Genomic DNA, 14,170 nt, shown 5'->3' with positions numbered 1-14,170 from the left:
ATTTTCTCGAGAAAATCCATACACATCACTGGGCGGAGGAGAGTGGCAACATTGTAAGTAAACACTGGTGGTACAGTGCCTCACAGTGCTAGGGACCTGGGTTCATCAATTCCAGTCTCAAGTAAATGTCTGTGCAGAGTTTGCACTTTCTCCCCATTTCTGTGTGGGTTTCTGCCAGGTGCTCCAGTTTCTCCCATAGTGCAAAGATGTGCAGGTTGGGTGGATTGGCAATACTAAATTGTTCATAGTGTCCAGGGATATGCAGGCTAGGTGGATCAGCCATGGGAAATATAGGGTAGGGGGTGTTTCTAGGTAGGGTGCTCTTCAGGGGGTAAGTGTGGACTCAATGGGCCAACTGGCCTACTTCCATGCTGTGAGGATTCTATGATTCTAGGTCCTTATTAAACACCATGCATCCAAAACCATTAACATGTTATGATTTTATAAGAAAAAATATAATTTCAGGATATGAATGTCTTGAGGAAATTGATGGAAGATGTTAGTGAACCCAAACCTGGTGGGTGGGTTAGGAGAGAACAAAACCAGCTTGAAGTGATTGATTTTGCATTTATCATTAAACAACTTCCTTCAACTGAGATTATAATGCTTGCACTGCTATATTCTGCAATATTATAGTCAACCTCTATGATATTGTTCCTCTTAACAAAATGAAAAATTTCCTCCCTCCCCACTAACAGTGTTGACCATTTCTGGCATGAGATTATATTGCCATTGCCTGTCCTCCAATTCTTCATACAGCAGCCCTAATGACAATCAAGTCCTAGTCAACATAAGGACTAGCCCTGTCAAACACAATACAACATTCCCACCAGCATCCAGTTATGATCTGGATGGCTTTTAGCTAATTTTGCTTCACCAAGCCTTTAAAACAACTATGGGCCACTCTGTACTATGTGGCTGCTATCAGCTAATTGAGTACAAGCTAAGAACTGAACCTGCCTCAGTTAGTTTTGGAGACTGAGAGTTCAAGCTTTAGAACAAAAGTGATGTTAAGAGTTAACATTGTCATCTATCTAACTTTAAACAAGATTCTGCAATTAAAGCTCCCACTTTAGTGTGAAATTAATTAAACATTCTGCCATTTTATGAACACCTGACTCCAATTATAACTTGTTCCAAGCATAACTGAAATACTATCGCCTAAAACTGCTTTTGTATCTCTACTGGCAGCTAAACATTTAGCAGCCCTGCAAGTTTCCACTTCTATTGCTGTGCATGTAGCAGAGACAGATAGAAACAGAGTGACAGGAACTGAAGAGACACAAACAGAACAGCAAGACAACTTACATTCATATAGTCCTTTAATGCAGTAAATGTCTGAAGGCACTTCAGTGAGGAAAGAACAGACACTGAGAGTTAATACAAAGAGTGGGAAAAGATATGATTAAATAGACATGCTTTAAGGGAACTTTGGAAGAGTGGAGAGCAATGTCATAATGTAAAGGTTTGGGAAATCAAGAAAGTGACAACTGAAATACTTCACAGTCTGACAGTTATGATGAAAGGATAGAAGATATACTGACCAGAGAGTTAGTAAACATAAGGATATGGACTGGAACGCTGACCTGGAGGAGAATGCAGTGAAGTAGTCATGGAAAGGGTAGGTTAAAAAAACTATGCAGCAAACAGGAGAGCTCACAGAGATCAGAGGACAGGAACAATAGGCAAGATGAAGGCAGTGGGTTTTCTTTAGGGTTGCGCTCCACAGGGAGCTGTGAAATGGTTAAGAGCATCAAGTCCTAGCATTATAAAAAGTTCAGATAAAGTTCTGAGAAATGGAGGTGATGTAACAATGGAGGTAGGTCATTTGGGGTGAACAAATGGTCATGTCAATAGACAGGATATGGGGGCGTGAAGCTCAACTTGACTTGAGTAGGACACAGATTCAGAATTTTAGTTTTCAGTCTGAGTAAAACATCCACAGAAGAGTGAAGCCAAATTGAGGGTATGGAGTTTTTGTTAAGAACCAAATAGGATAGTCTGGCACAGAGTAGAACTGGCTGTCAACAAAATCATATGGAAGCTGACACCTTGCCTATAATTACTCTAATCATAAAGAAACATACAGATGTGAGAAAAAGGAGTTAAAAATTTAACTGAGGTACTATCAGGGTGATCACATGGATCAGGAACAGAAGTCTGTGTTACAGATTTTCTGATTTTATTGAAACAGGTACAAAAGACCAAGATAGGCTGACTAACAGAGATGAACCAGAGGAAAAGTACATGGAATATGTGCCTTGGGAAAGATGGAGGAAAATAAAGATTTCCACAGCAATCTTAATAGGAATGTCACTGACTGGGGTGCAGTCAACTATAATGAGCAGGTGAAAGAGTTACACCAAAAGATAACCACGGGGTTAGGAGGAAATAGTATATAAAAGAAGTTGTGGTGGGGCAGACCCCAATACTAATGCCTTGTCCCTTCCAATACCACTTGAGGCAGGTATTATCTTCCAGATTTTTAACTCCTGTCGACTAATCAAGTAAAACACATTAACCATAAAAGATGCACTGCAAACCGAGAAATCTGTAAGGGAGGCTGAATGCTTCCAATTGGCAGAACTAACATGATTTTAAAGGCTAATGAACAAGAATAAAAAGAATCTCAAATGCTGCCACCAAATGTGTAGAAACACTGACTGGCAAATTGTATAATGATGCAAAAAATATTGGCTTCCTCTTTGCCTTCAGTAAAAATTATTTTTATGACATACTTGACAACTTCCATCTTCCTTTGCTCCACAGTCACAGAAGAATGATCCATACTTGGCATAAGAAATCTCATGATCCTTGTGACAGACTTTAGCACAAATGGTGCAAACTCCTACTCCTTCCACCATTTTACAGGTATGACAGTGATACCTGAAACAACAGGTTAGGTTAGGTTAGTTTACCCTTCCTCGTTCAAAGTCATGCTTAGTCTCAAGCAAACACCATTTGAAAAGTTTGTGATTTATACCATGAATAAAGGAGGTTATTATTTTACATGCTTGAGTAATATGGTTCAGAATTTAACAACGCAGACCGGTTTCCGATCCAGTGAAAAATAACGAACTGGCAAGCAACCTTTACCTAACAAAAACAGTGTTTAAAAAAAACCCTATTTAATGTTCTTGTCAAAGAGCAGCATGTTCAAACACAACAGTGGCAGAATCAGTTACTTCAGTACCTGTTAGGCTATAACAAATCTGTGACAATGCAGTATATCTAAACTCATTATGTGCCTGTTTTATTCTGATATGTGAAGAAGCTACGAAATCTATTACTGTCCTTATTTCTGCTTCCATTTCAGACAGAGGGAACGGTGATTTGTTTTTAAACATCTGATTTTAGAATGGGTGCAAGGACCATATTTTCTGGCCAATTTCCCAGGTGTTCACAGTTGTAGCTGAACGGTAATGCTCCAACTCATTGCAAAAAAGGCTATGGACTCAATTGCCACTCCAGACACATGCACGACTTTTTGGAAAGACATTATTGAGGCCATGCAACATCCACCAATAAGGCGAGACAAGAATCCAGGAGTATTTTATCGGGTTATATTTTATCCCTGGACCATCACTATCTAATGATTCTAGCCATGATCTCATTTCTGTTCGTGGGAATCTGCTTTGTGCAAGCTACTTCTGTAACTACACTCTAAGGACGCTACTTGGTTGTCAAATGCTTAGGGTATCCAAACAAAGGCTGTGAATTGCAAAGGTTGTAAATTTTTCTGCTTCTAGTTATTCTGAAGCAGGCAAACATTTACTCTGAACCACTGTAGTCCCTGTGTTAATGATAATCACATTCTGTAGGGATCAGGTCCAAGCTGAGTGTGGAGGCATTTTGCCAATGGAATTGGTTTGACTTATCGAAATCCTCTATCCCTGCACCTTACTCTACCACAAAGTAAAATCATGAGCCCTCTTTATCAACTTTACACAAGGACAATGTTCTCACCAGTGCTGATTCATGAATTCCTTCTGTGTAATTGTGAATGTGCATAGCTTGTTACACAGGGAATCTTCATCCTAGGAACAAAACAAATTCCATTCATTATGTGCACGAGACTTGTAATAATCTTTCAGCTTTCAATACAGTGAATAAAACTCTTTTCAGGTTATTCACAAGCAGAATACAAACTACTCACCGAATCCTCTGCTTGCGAGTCTTCTTCTTCCACAACCAGATCTTCCACCCAATCAGAATCAACCTCAATTGCCTTTTCCTCACCATCCACTACCAGGTGCGTTGATCCCTGCCCACTGTTCTGTCGCATGGCATTCATGACATCGGCAAGATAGGACATGATGTGGCAGGCACAGTCCAGCATACCGACATGCTGGAAACAAGAGAGAAAAAAAAGAAGAGATATTCAAACTGCACTTAGATGCAGACATATTCTGTGCTGCATGGTCTGATTCACATCGCCTATAGGCAGTACAAGTTTCTTTTTTAAACTTAAGGAAACTGCAAAGAAAGGCACACAGTTAAAAGCAAATATTTGCTAAAACTGAGATTATGGATTTAAAAATACATTACATTTCTTCAAATTATTCCAACAACCGACCAACTCACCTTCCCTTGGGTTACATTGGCCCCCACCTTCTCCAGGACATTCTTCTGGGAAAGATATTTCTTACTGAAAAAGAAAGATATAATTACAGAAATTGCATATTTTGAACAAGAGAATGAGCTCAACCCTCACCCCTACCTGCCCCCACATGGCAGTTGATGCAACCTCAAACATGAATGCTTCAGAACATTAGCAGTAGAGTTAATTAAAATTAGAGTTAAAATTTATTTGAACAGTTCACCAGAAGTCACATCTTGTCTAACCTCATGCACTGTAATCTCACACTCACCATTTTCCTAACCAGTCTACAGCTGCACGGTGAAGCTGCAAGTGTCCTCCTCCCTGTCCAGCACTGGCCAATGTTGCCATAACAACCATTAATTCTGGGAATCCTGTTCCATCACCATTTGACAACATTTCTGTTGCCATGGGTATGAGTGTGTTGAGTAACACAGTACAGACACCTTCACCAACTTGGCTAAAGAGATGAGAACAGATTACAATCAAATTAACCATTAACTATCAAACATCAATAGTAATTCTTAAAAGAAAAGTGGTTAAATTCCTTAAGAGGAAAGATTTAAGGCAAAGGGAAAGAAAACTAGAGAGTGAGACTAACCGAATAACTTTATCTCCCCATAGGAGTTGACATAAGAACCAATAAGCAAATTGTCTCCTCCTGTACTACAATGTCTGTATTAAAATTACTAGAAATACTTGTTTTAGTATTTAGTAATTTAGCAATTTACCTCCACTCTACAGTACAAGACATTTAATGAGTGTAATTGATCACTAGCAGTGGAGGTGGATGTTATAGTGAATCAATCACTTTAAATTTATTCTTTTAAATGGCCAGTAATCTCGATTATTTTAACACCAGTGAATTACTTTAGAGAGGACAGTCTGAAGTCAATGCTGTCCCGTTTATCAGTATTGAATAAAATTGCCCAAACATCTGAAATTCTTTGTTATAATCTGATAAGGTTTTAAAAGGATAATATTTTCTGACTAGTTGGTGCATTGTATCTCAAAACATAGCCACAGAATTGCATGTGTTTGCTTTGGAAATGCATATTAAATAACTGCAGTATTAGTAATCAAAGCAAGGCATTAGTAATATAACTGTTTGGAATGAATCATAAATCGAATTAGATTAATTACTTTCAGTGTGGAAATAGGACCTTCGGCCCAACAAGTCCACACTGACCCTCCAAAGAGCAACCCACCCAGACCCATTCCCCTACATCTAACACTACGGACAATTTAGCATGGCCAATTCACTTAACCTGCACATTTTTGAACAATGGGAGGAAACTGGAGCACCAGGAGGAAACCCACGCTGACACGGGGAGAATGAGCAAACTCCACACAGATAGCCGCCTGAGGCGGGAATTGAACCTGGGTCTCTGGTGCTGTGAGGCAGCAGTGCTAACCACTGTGCCACCGTTCAAATACAAAAGGAAAAAAAAAAATCCCTACATTCAGAAATTGTTTCAGGAATCACCTATTCATATTTATAAAGCATATCTAACATAATTAAACTTTAAAACCACTTCAGGAAGGTGGAAAAAAGGAGAAATAAAAAATTACAAGTCATCATTGCTAGATGCAATTTGTAGGTTTTGAAGCTTTTGGACAAGTATGAGGGGAAAATTAAAAAAAAAAGTTTAGGTAGAATGATCTAAAATGAGAAATCAATACAATTGTCAGATCTGTTGTTAAAACAAAGGCACAGAAACATTTCAATGCCAAATGACCTGAAACAGTTAGATCAGTCATAATTTTATTCAAACGCACAAAAAGAAACTTAATGGACCAAATGTGTGCACCTATTTATGTTCATAGGGAGCAGAGGGGAATTAAGTTTTGAAGGAGATCAGAACCAGAAGAATGAGCGCTCATTCAGGAGCATATAGTTGGAAGAGGTTCCAGGGCAGAGTTGGGCACTAAAAGTTTGAACCTGATTCATTAGTTCCCTAAACATCAGTGTAACTTCAAAAGCACCATGGTAGTTAGAGTTTGAGAGCTTTGCATTGGCTAAGATGCAGGCACTGAAGACTTGGACAACTTGGAATTTGTAGAAGACAGAATTCGAAAGGGTACCATGCAGCGTTGGGGTACACAGGAAAAACTTCAGTTGGTACGGAATGCAGAGTATGAACAGGCAAGCAACATTGTAGCAAAAAAAAAAGCAGATGGCCTATTGTTTGACAGGGATGTTGCATTTAAAGCTCAATTCCAAATTAAGCAGGATAACCAAAGTTATCTTCAGGTCTAGTCTGAGGAAGCAGTCCAAGATGGGAAAAGAATCAAGTGCTAAGGCTCAGAACTTCAGGTAGGAAGCACACGCATTGGTTTAAGCCTGATCAAGATAGACTAATACGAAATATCAAAGAGTTGATATTATTTGGTAATGGTCTAAGGGTGATCAAGGAATGTTGGCAAAGAGGAAAAGCTGGTCCATCAGAAACACGGGTTCTTTCCATTCTCCATTTATATTATCCCAGTTTCTTTTTCCTGTAAATGTCTGCACAAGCACTTTAACTCACACCCTCTTAGTACATGATCCATGCAAAGAAAAGTATGTTAAGCACCAGCCTTTGCTGCTGAAACTTTACTCAGGACTATGTTTCTTTGTACCTGTTTTCTCTAACAATACATGCAGTCAAAATTTGAAGCAGTTGTCTGTTCTCTTGTACTATATCCAGCTGGTCAGAGTCTTTAGGAGGTGCATGAGTCATTCTTGTTAACCAGGCATGTAATCGGCTGTGTTCAACACAAGCCAGCTGAGCAAATGAGCCACACAAATGCAGAAGACTTGGGTTTGGGCTCTTCTCCGCTGAAACAGGAAGCATAACCAGTAACTTGCATTATAACCTATTTCCAAATTTGCAAGGAGACATCATCTATACCAACAGATCAATATTCAGCTAGCATTTGGCATATTACCATAGGAAGCAAAACACATGACTAAAAAGTAAAGACATACACATTACAGTAAAACACCTTCACGTTAAAGAAAAAACAAAATACTACAATGCCGAAATCTGAAACACAAACACAAAATGCTGGAAATATTCAGCAGATCACACTGCATCTGTGGAGGGAAAGAGAGAGTTAGCAATTCAGCTCGATTACTCAATCAGAATGGGATTGGGTTAAAACTCTTATAGGTTACAAGCAAGTCCTGAAATAAGAAAAGTTGAAATAAAAACACAAAATGCTGGTGAAACTGAACAGTTTGGCAGCATAAAAAAAAGGAACATTTTGGACTCAAACTTTGTTGCTCTCCATAGATCTTCTAAGTTTCTCAAGCACTTTCAGATTTCCAGCATCTGCAATATTTTGTTTTTATTTTAGTTCAGAAAACTGATTGAGTAGGGGCAGGATCAGCAAAGTCCACAACAGAGTGGTAGGAAGACAGGATAAATTGACAAACGGGATGAGGTGCAATGAGACAAATAAAGGAAGAAACGATGGGTTCTGAGATGGTGCTAATAAGAAAAACAAGCTATTATAAACAGCTGTTGTTTTGGAAAAATGGGAGGTAGAGATCAGAATCTGAAAACGCTGAATTTGACTTTTGGCTCTAAAGTGCTTATTTGTAAGATGTGCTGAGGATCCTCAAGCTTACTTTGAGCTTCATTAGAAAAGCGTAGGACACCAAGGGCAGAGAAGCCTGAAAGGAAACAGGAATTACAAATACAGGTGAGCAACCGCTCAGAATCCAGGCTTGCATACGATATGGAGATATTGCACAAAGCAGTCACCCAATTTTTGCTTGGGTCCTTGTTACAGAAGAGACTACATTATTGAGCAGATTATTCCACAAAAATTTAAATATGTGCCGGTGAATTGTTGTTAACTTGCAAATAGTTTCAGGACCCTGAGCTGTAGGAAGGAAGGAAGGAGGTAAAAAGACTAAAGAAACAATTACAGAAGGTTGGAGAAAAACTCGGCTGGTCTGGCAACATCTGCCGAGAGAGAAACAGAGTTAATATTTCAAGTCCAGTATGACTCTTCCTCAGGACTGTGAAGAGAAGTCATACTGGATTCGAAACGTTAACTCTGTTCCTCTCGCCACAGATGCTGCCAGACCGGAGTTTCTCCAGCATCGCCTGTGTTTGTAACAAAATATTCTACTCTCTTTTAAGCTTTTGCTTTTGTTAACACACTACCAAAATGAATTGCTTCTTAACCTGCACCCACTTTTGTCTGCCCATTAAGGCAATTTAACCCAAGAACCCAAAAATGCGAAAAGTGCCAAAATATTTGTTAACTGTTAGGTTCAATTAGCAACATGTACTATTCACATTTAACAAATAAGCCAACTGAATATGCAACTCACCAAGTTGGAAGAGCTTTGTGAAAAATTTCAGCACTCTGTTACAGAATTTAGCTGAAAGGTTCTCATTGGCCGTGGCCATCATGATCTGCACCAGTTCCCCACTGTAAGGGAAAAAGACAGAATCTGAAAGAGTCTCAAGATGGGACTTCAATAAACAAAAATAAATATAATCATGTGCATCTATCCAGAGGGACAAACATTCTACCTCGTATCATATTTCTAGAAGAAATCTCAAATTCAAATATTACACTCCCAAACTATAATTTTTCTTCAAAATTATTAATGGTGCTCCCGGCATGCAAAAATGAAAAACTGGGGCAAGGAGAGAAAGTTTTGGACAACGAGCAATTTACAGTGTGATAGGATTTATCGACTCAATGTATGCAGGTTGCATATATTTGTCCAAAATATTGTTTAACTTAAAAATACAGAGAGTAGCATTTACACTGTGAAGTTAAAATTCTGTGGGCATTGGTATCACTCTCCACGCCGATATATGAGAAATATTTCCAAACAAAGCTTGTAGACAAAAATACAAATCTGGTAAAAGGACAATTCCTTGAGTACAGCCATCCAGGATTGGGAAATAAGGACCAATTGTTTAATAAAAAGGCCCATTTAAAAGGAACATGGACCAAATCCAAAATCTATAATGGAATTCTGGTCCAACACTCCTCTCATTCCCACTGCCCAGTTTGCACTTCACCAGCATTCCACTGTTACCGTTCAGAGAAGAATTCCTCCATAGCTTTGCGTGCCTGGCTGCTCTCCAGCTGCTTCTCAAGGTATTGCAAACACTCCTCCAAGATAGTTTCATCCAAGCCACTGTAGGAAAAATGGATAAAGCGGTTTTTCAAACATGATCACTTACTTTTATCTCTCCAAAAACATGTTTCCGAGAGCTCATTGTTTTAAGCATACATTTCCAAAATTTTAAATTGATACCAATCCAGATATTTTACTCAAATATTTCAAACATTAACAAAATTTAACACATAGAGGTTTTTAAAATTATGAGGGGCATGGATAGGTAACTAGACAAGGTCTTTTCCCTGGGGTGGGAGAGTCCAGAGCCACAGGGCATGGGTACAAGGTATGGGTGGGAGGATGATTTAAAAAGTATCTAAGGGGCAACGTTTTTATGCAAAGGGTGATGCATGTATGGAATGAGCTGCCAGAGGAAGTGGAGGAGGCTGGTACAATTACAACATGTGAAAGGCATCTGGATGGGTGTACGAATAGGAAGGATTCAGAGGAATACTGGTCAAGTGGTGGTGAATGGGACTACATTAATTTAAGATTTCAGGTTGGCTTGGACAAGTTGGACCGAATGGCCTGCTTCTGTGCTGTGTGACTCTATGATGTACGTGAAGCCCCAAACACCATATTTTCCTTTGGAACGAATACCCTATAAATTTTACAAAATGTAACCAGCAAGGACATGTTGTGCATAAAACCCCCAGGATCAGAAACAAGTTATGTCTTATACAACATGAGCCCCCTTTCTCTCTGCACTCATGATAAAAAAAAAGTTGGAGAAGACAAGCACCATAACTATAACAGTTTCAATGGAACTAGAGCTCATGACTGGCTGCATTTCTTAAATCCTGACATGTACACTGTTAAGTAATTAGTGTCCAGAAGAACATGTTTTTAACCAAGCCATTTATTCCCAACATATTGCTGTGGGTACAAAAGCTTCAAATCCCGTTTCCAACAATTGCACTAGTTCACACTTTGAATAAGGGAGGTTGTACAAATCGGCCATGCTGGATTCCGGTGACATGCATGTGTTCAGCCCTAAACAATTTCAAAAGCTGATTAATAAGCTGCACCATGCCAAAACAGTGAGTCAGATATCCGTTATTTGAAGTATATTTACAGAAAATACAGTAAACAAAGGACTTGCATTGATAATCATGTTTTCATAACCCTCTCAAATGAGTCAAATATCACTGATACAATGAAGTAATTTTGAAATGTTTTGTCAGCATGTATGACAACTTATTTGAGTACACAAAATGCCACAGATAGAAAGAGATGCAGGATTGTCAATCTTTCTTAGTGTTTTGGTTGAACAGGTGGTCTAAATATTGGTCAGGAGACAAAATGTTTTCCATGTTCTTCTTCAAATTATGATGGGAAATTTCATAAACAGGCACAGGGCCTTAGCTTAATGCCTTATCCAAAAGGTGACACTTCCAATAGTGCAACATTACAAATGTGTACAAACATGAAAATTGGGAGGAGTGGACCATAGCTGATGAGGGTTCAGAAAAGATTGACCAGGATGTTGATGGGAATGGAGGGTTTGAGTTGTAAAGAGTCGGGATCAGTCAGGACTTCTCCCACTCAAGCACAGACGATGGGGAGGTGACCTTAAAGAAATTTATAAAATAACGAGGGACACAGATTAAGGTGAAAGGCAGGAGCCTTTTCCCCAAGGTGGGGGATTTCAAGACTAGGGGGCATATTGTTAAAGGAGAGGAGAAAGATTTTAAAAAGATGCGCTGGGCAGTTTTTAATTTTTATACACCAAAAGTACTTTGTGTATGGAATGAGCTTCCAAAGGAAGCAGTGGATATGGCGACAGTTACAATGTTTAAAAGATATTTGGGTAAGTACATGAATAAGAGATGTTTGGAGGGATATGGGCCAAGCGCAGGCAAGTGGAACTACTTTAACTTGGGATTACGGTATGGACTGTTGAACCAAAGGGTCTGTTTCGTGCAGTATGACACTATGACTCTATTTAGCCACTTTAGCCTTCAGGAGTTCGTTCCAAGTCCTCATCTCCACTTTAAAATGTAAGACCCCTGTTTTTTAACCTATATTCCCTTGTCCTAGCTATTCCAACAAGGAAACACATCCACCTTGCCAATTCCTTTTGGATACTGCATGCCTAAATATGGTCACCTCTAATTTTTCTGAAGGCGAACACTGCTGGTGTCAAGTAGGTGTATGGGCTCAATCCTATAAAAGAGTTTAAACGCACAAATTTCTGATGCAGCAATTAAGCTCTATCAACCACACCCATTAAACATATGGTATACTTTGTTGGTTCCATTGTTGATAAGCACTGAGCACATGTACTATTTAAATAAATTCAGCAAATTGCTCATAAGACAGAGTTAGTTTACTGTTTGGGTGAATGTATGTTTTAGATTTAGAACGTTTTATTTTGCACTCACCTGATAGCTTTACCATTACAAAGGATTGACTGCTTTAAGACAGAGAATCGAATATAATGATTATAACGCACATAGAGGTGACTAGCTAAACCAGTGATAATTGGAGTCTTTTGCAAGTTCAGAGCTTTTCACTTACAAAACCCAAAATCTTATTGGAGAGACTTTTATGAATCTGAAGCTTTAGTTACCTGTTTGGGTCAGAGTGGTTAGCAATTATGTTATAGCAGCTTGTGATGAGCCGTTCGTAGATACGTGCAAGAAATTCATCAGATTCTGCTGGCCCGAGGATCCGTTCCAATGATGTGGAGCTGATTTCAGACACACTTTCTGTACTTGTCTCCAAGAGCAACGGCAGCAGTGTGTGGATGACCTGTGCAGGATTCAGTTCATCGGGACACCACCTAGTATGAGATTAGAACAAATAATGCTTAACTGAAAAAAGCAACTCAGCTACTTCAAGACAAGAAACAAACAAGAGAGAAAAGAGAACAAGTATTGAGAACACAGACACATCAAAAGAATGATAAACTGATTAATTCAAACTTGAATGTGCAGCAATGGGGAGGCAATGACCTATGGTATTATCACTAGACTATTAATACAGAGACCCAGGTAATGTTCTGGGGACCCAGTAGGATGTTGGAATGTGAATTCCATAAAAAAAATCTGGAACTTAAGTGTCATGATGGCCACAAACCCATTCTCAGAAAGATCAATCTCATTTACCAACGCCCTTTAGGGAAGAAAACTACCATCCTTACCTGGTTTGACCTACATGTGACCCCACACCCACAGCAATGTTTTGACTCTTAACTGCCCTCTGGGCAATTATGGATAGGCAATAAATGCTGACCTTGCCAGTGATGCCCTCATCCCATGAATGAATGAAAAATATGAAGATGAGAAAGCAATTATTGAAACGAACAGAGGCAGCAAACAGAGAAAATTACGTTTTTGCTTTTGAAGTTGGAGCAAAATCAGGCAAAGCAGTGCAACAGGCATCCATCCAGTTTTAAAACCATCCTTTCAAAACTTTCATGTCAGCCATGCTTTTGTGCTGGCAGACAAGTAGAAGAATGGCTGTACTTGAAGCAATTAGCTCAAAAGCTAAAAGTAACAGTTCAGGAGTATATTTAGTCACTGAGTTGAGGTGTGTGGGTCATTAGAAAAATACATTTACTGAACAATTAACACACATGGAGAAGAGCTAAGGAGGTAGAAGACGAGAGAAGTTAACAATACAGCATTGCTAAAGTGAAAAGCACTACAATACAGACAGATTAATGATCATGGTGGCTTTCAGATATGGGGAATGAACATCTTGGATATAACAGAATCATAAATAAAGGTATATCATCAAACTTACACAATGAGGTCACCAGTGAGTCTGACCAATGACAAGAGAATATGCTTCAAGCAGGCAGCCAGTGGCAAACTCTGGTTGGACAATGTACCAAGGTGTGCAGCTTGGATTGCACTAATGTAGCTCTCTGCAGGAATGGTGTCATTTGCAAACGCGTTTCGCTGTGAGAAGCATAAAATCATTGAGATTATTTTATTTAAACTCCTGCAAAAAAACTCAGATTACTCCTAAACTGCAGAGAGTAGTCTAATGCCAATCAGTGGGAAGAAATTTAGGGGGAAATTTCACTTACAGTCACAGAGATGTACAACATGGAAACAGACCCTTTGGTCTGACATGTCCATGCCAACCAGATATGCCAACCCAATCTAATCCCACTTGCCAGCATTTGGCCTATATCCCTCCAAGTCCTTCCTATTACTTAAAGAAATAGCCCTAAAAGAACAAACATTTTAAAAAAAATTTTTTAAATTTTTATTCAATCTTGTATGTAATCCCCCCATTTGACATCGTGAAGGATACATGGGCCTAGGCGAGTGCATAGCATAGATTTACCCAAACAATATCTTCAGCAGAGTTAAAATTACACAGCTGTGTAATCTCAATGTCAGAACAGAGCTAAACTGCTTTCTCTTGTTCTTCCATTTCCTCAGCGACTGGAAATAGCAAGTTTCTGTGCTATTTTG

At 39.0% G+C, this 14,170-nt stretch overlaps 1 protein-coding gene across 10 annotated transcripts in view; it reads right to left on the bottom strand.

Annotated features, from left to right (window-relative positions):
* Window positions 1-14,170, bottom strand: part of ubr4 (ubiquitin protein ligase E3 component n-recognin 4) — a 198,092-nt gene that overhangs the window by 124,818 nt on the left and 59,104 nt on the right. For all 10 annotated transcript variants that reach the window (XM_072586453.1, XM_072586462.1, XM_072586455.1 and 7 more), the window contains exons 28-37: window positions 13,488-13,645; window positions 12,310-12,522; window positions 9,654-9,755; window positions 8,931-9,031; window positions 7,223-7,421; window positions 4,872-5,060; window positions 4,585-4,648; window positions 4,157-4,348; window positions 3,967-4,037; window positions 2,739-2,886 (exon numbers count right to left, since the gene is read on the bottom strand). In XM_072586453.1, coding sequence (XP_072442554.1) covers window positions 2,739-2,886; window positions 3,967-4,037; window positions 4,157-4,348; window positions 4,585-4,648; window positions 4,872-5,060; window positions 7,223-7,421; window positions 8,931-9,031; window positions 9,654-9,755; window positions 12,310-12,522; window positions 13,488-13,645 — 1,437 coding nt within the window. The remainder of the gene's footprint in view (window positions 1-2,738; window positions 2,887-3,966; window positions 4,038-4,156; window positions 4,349-4,584; window positions 4,649-4,871; window positions 5,061-7,222; window positions 7,422-8,930; window positions 9,032-9,653; window positions 9,756-12,309; window positions 12,523-13,487; window positions 13,646-14,170) is intronic.

Source organism: Chiloscyllium punctatum, chromosome 16 (genome assembly GCF_047496795.1).
Source record: "Chiloscyllium punctatum isolate Juve2018m chromosome 16, sChiPun1.3, whole genome shotgun sequence".
NCBI lineage: Eukaryota > Metazoa > Chordata > Chondrichthyes > Orectolobiformes > Hemiscylliidae > Chiloscyllium > Chiloscyllium punctatum.
The sequence above is the reverse complement of the archived record's forward strand: the minus strand, read 5'-3'. Positions and strand labels throughout refer to the sequence as shown.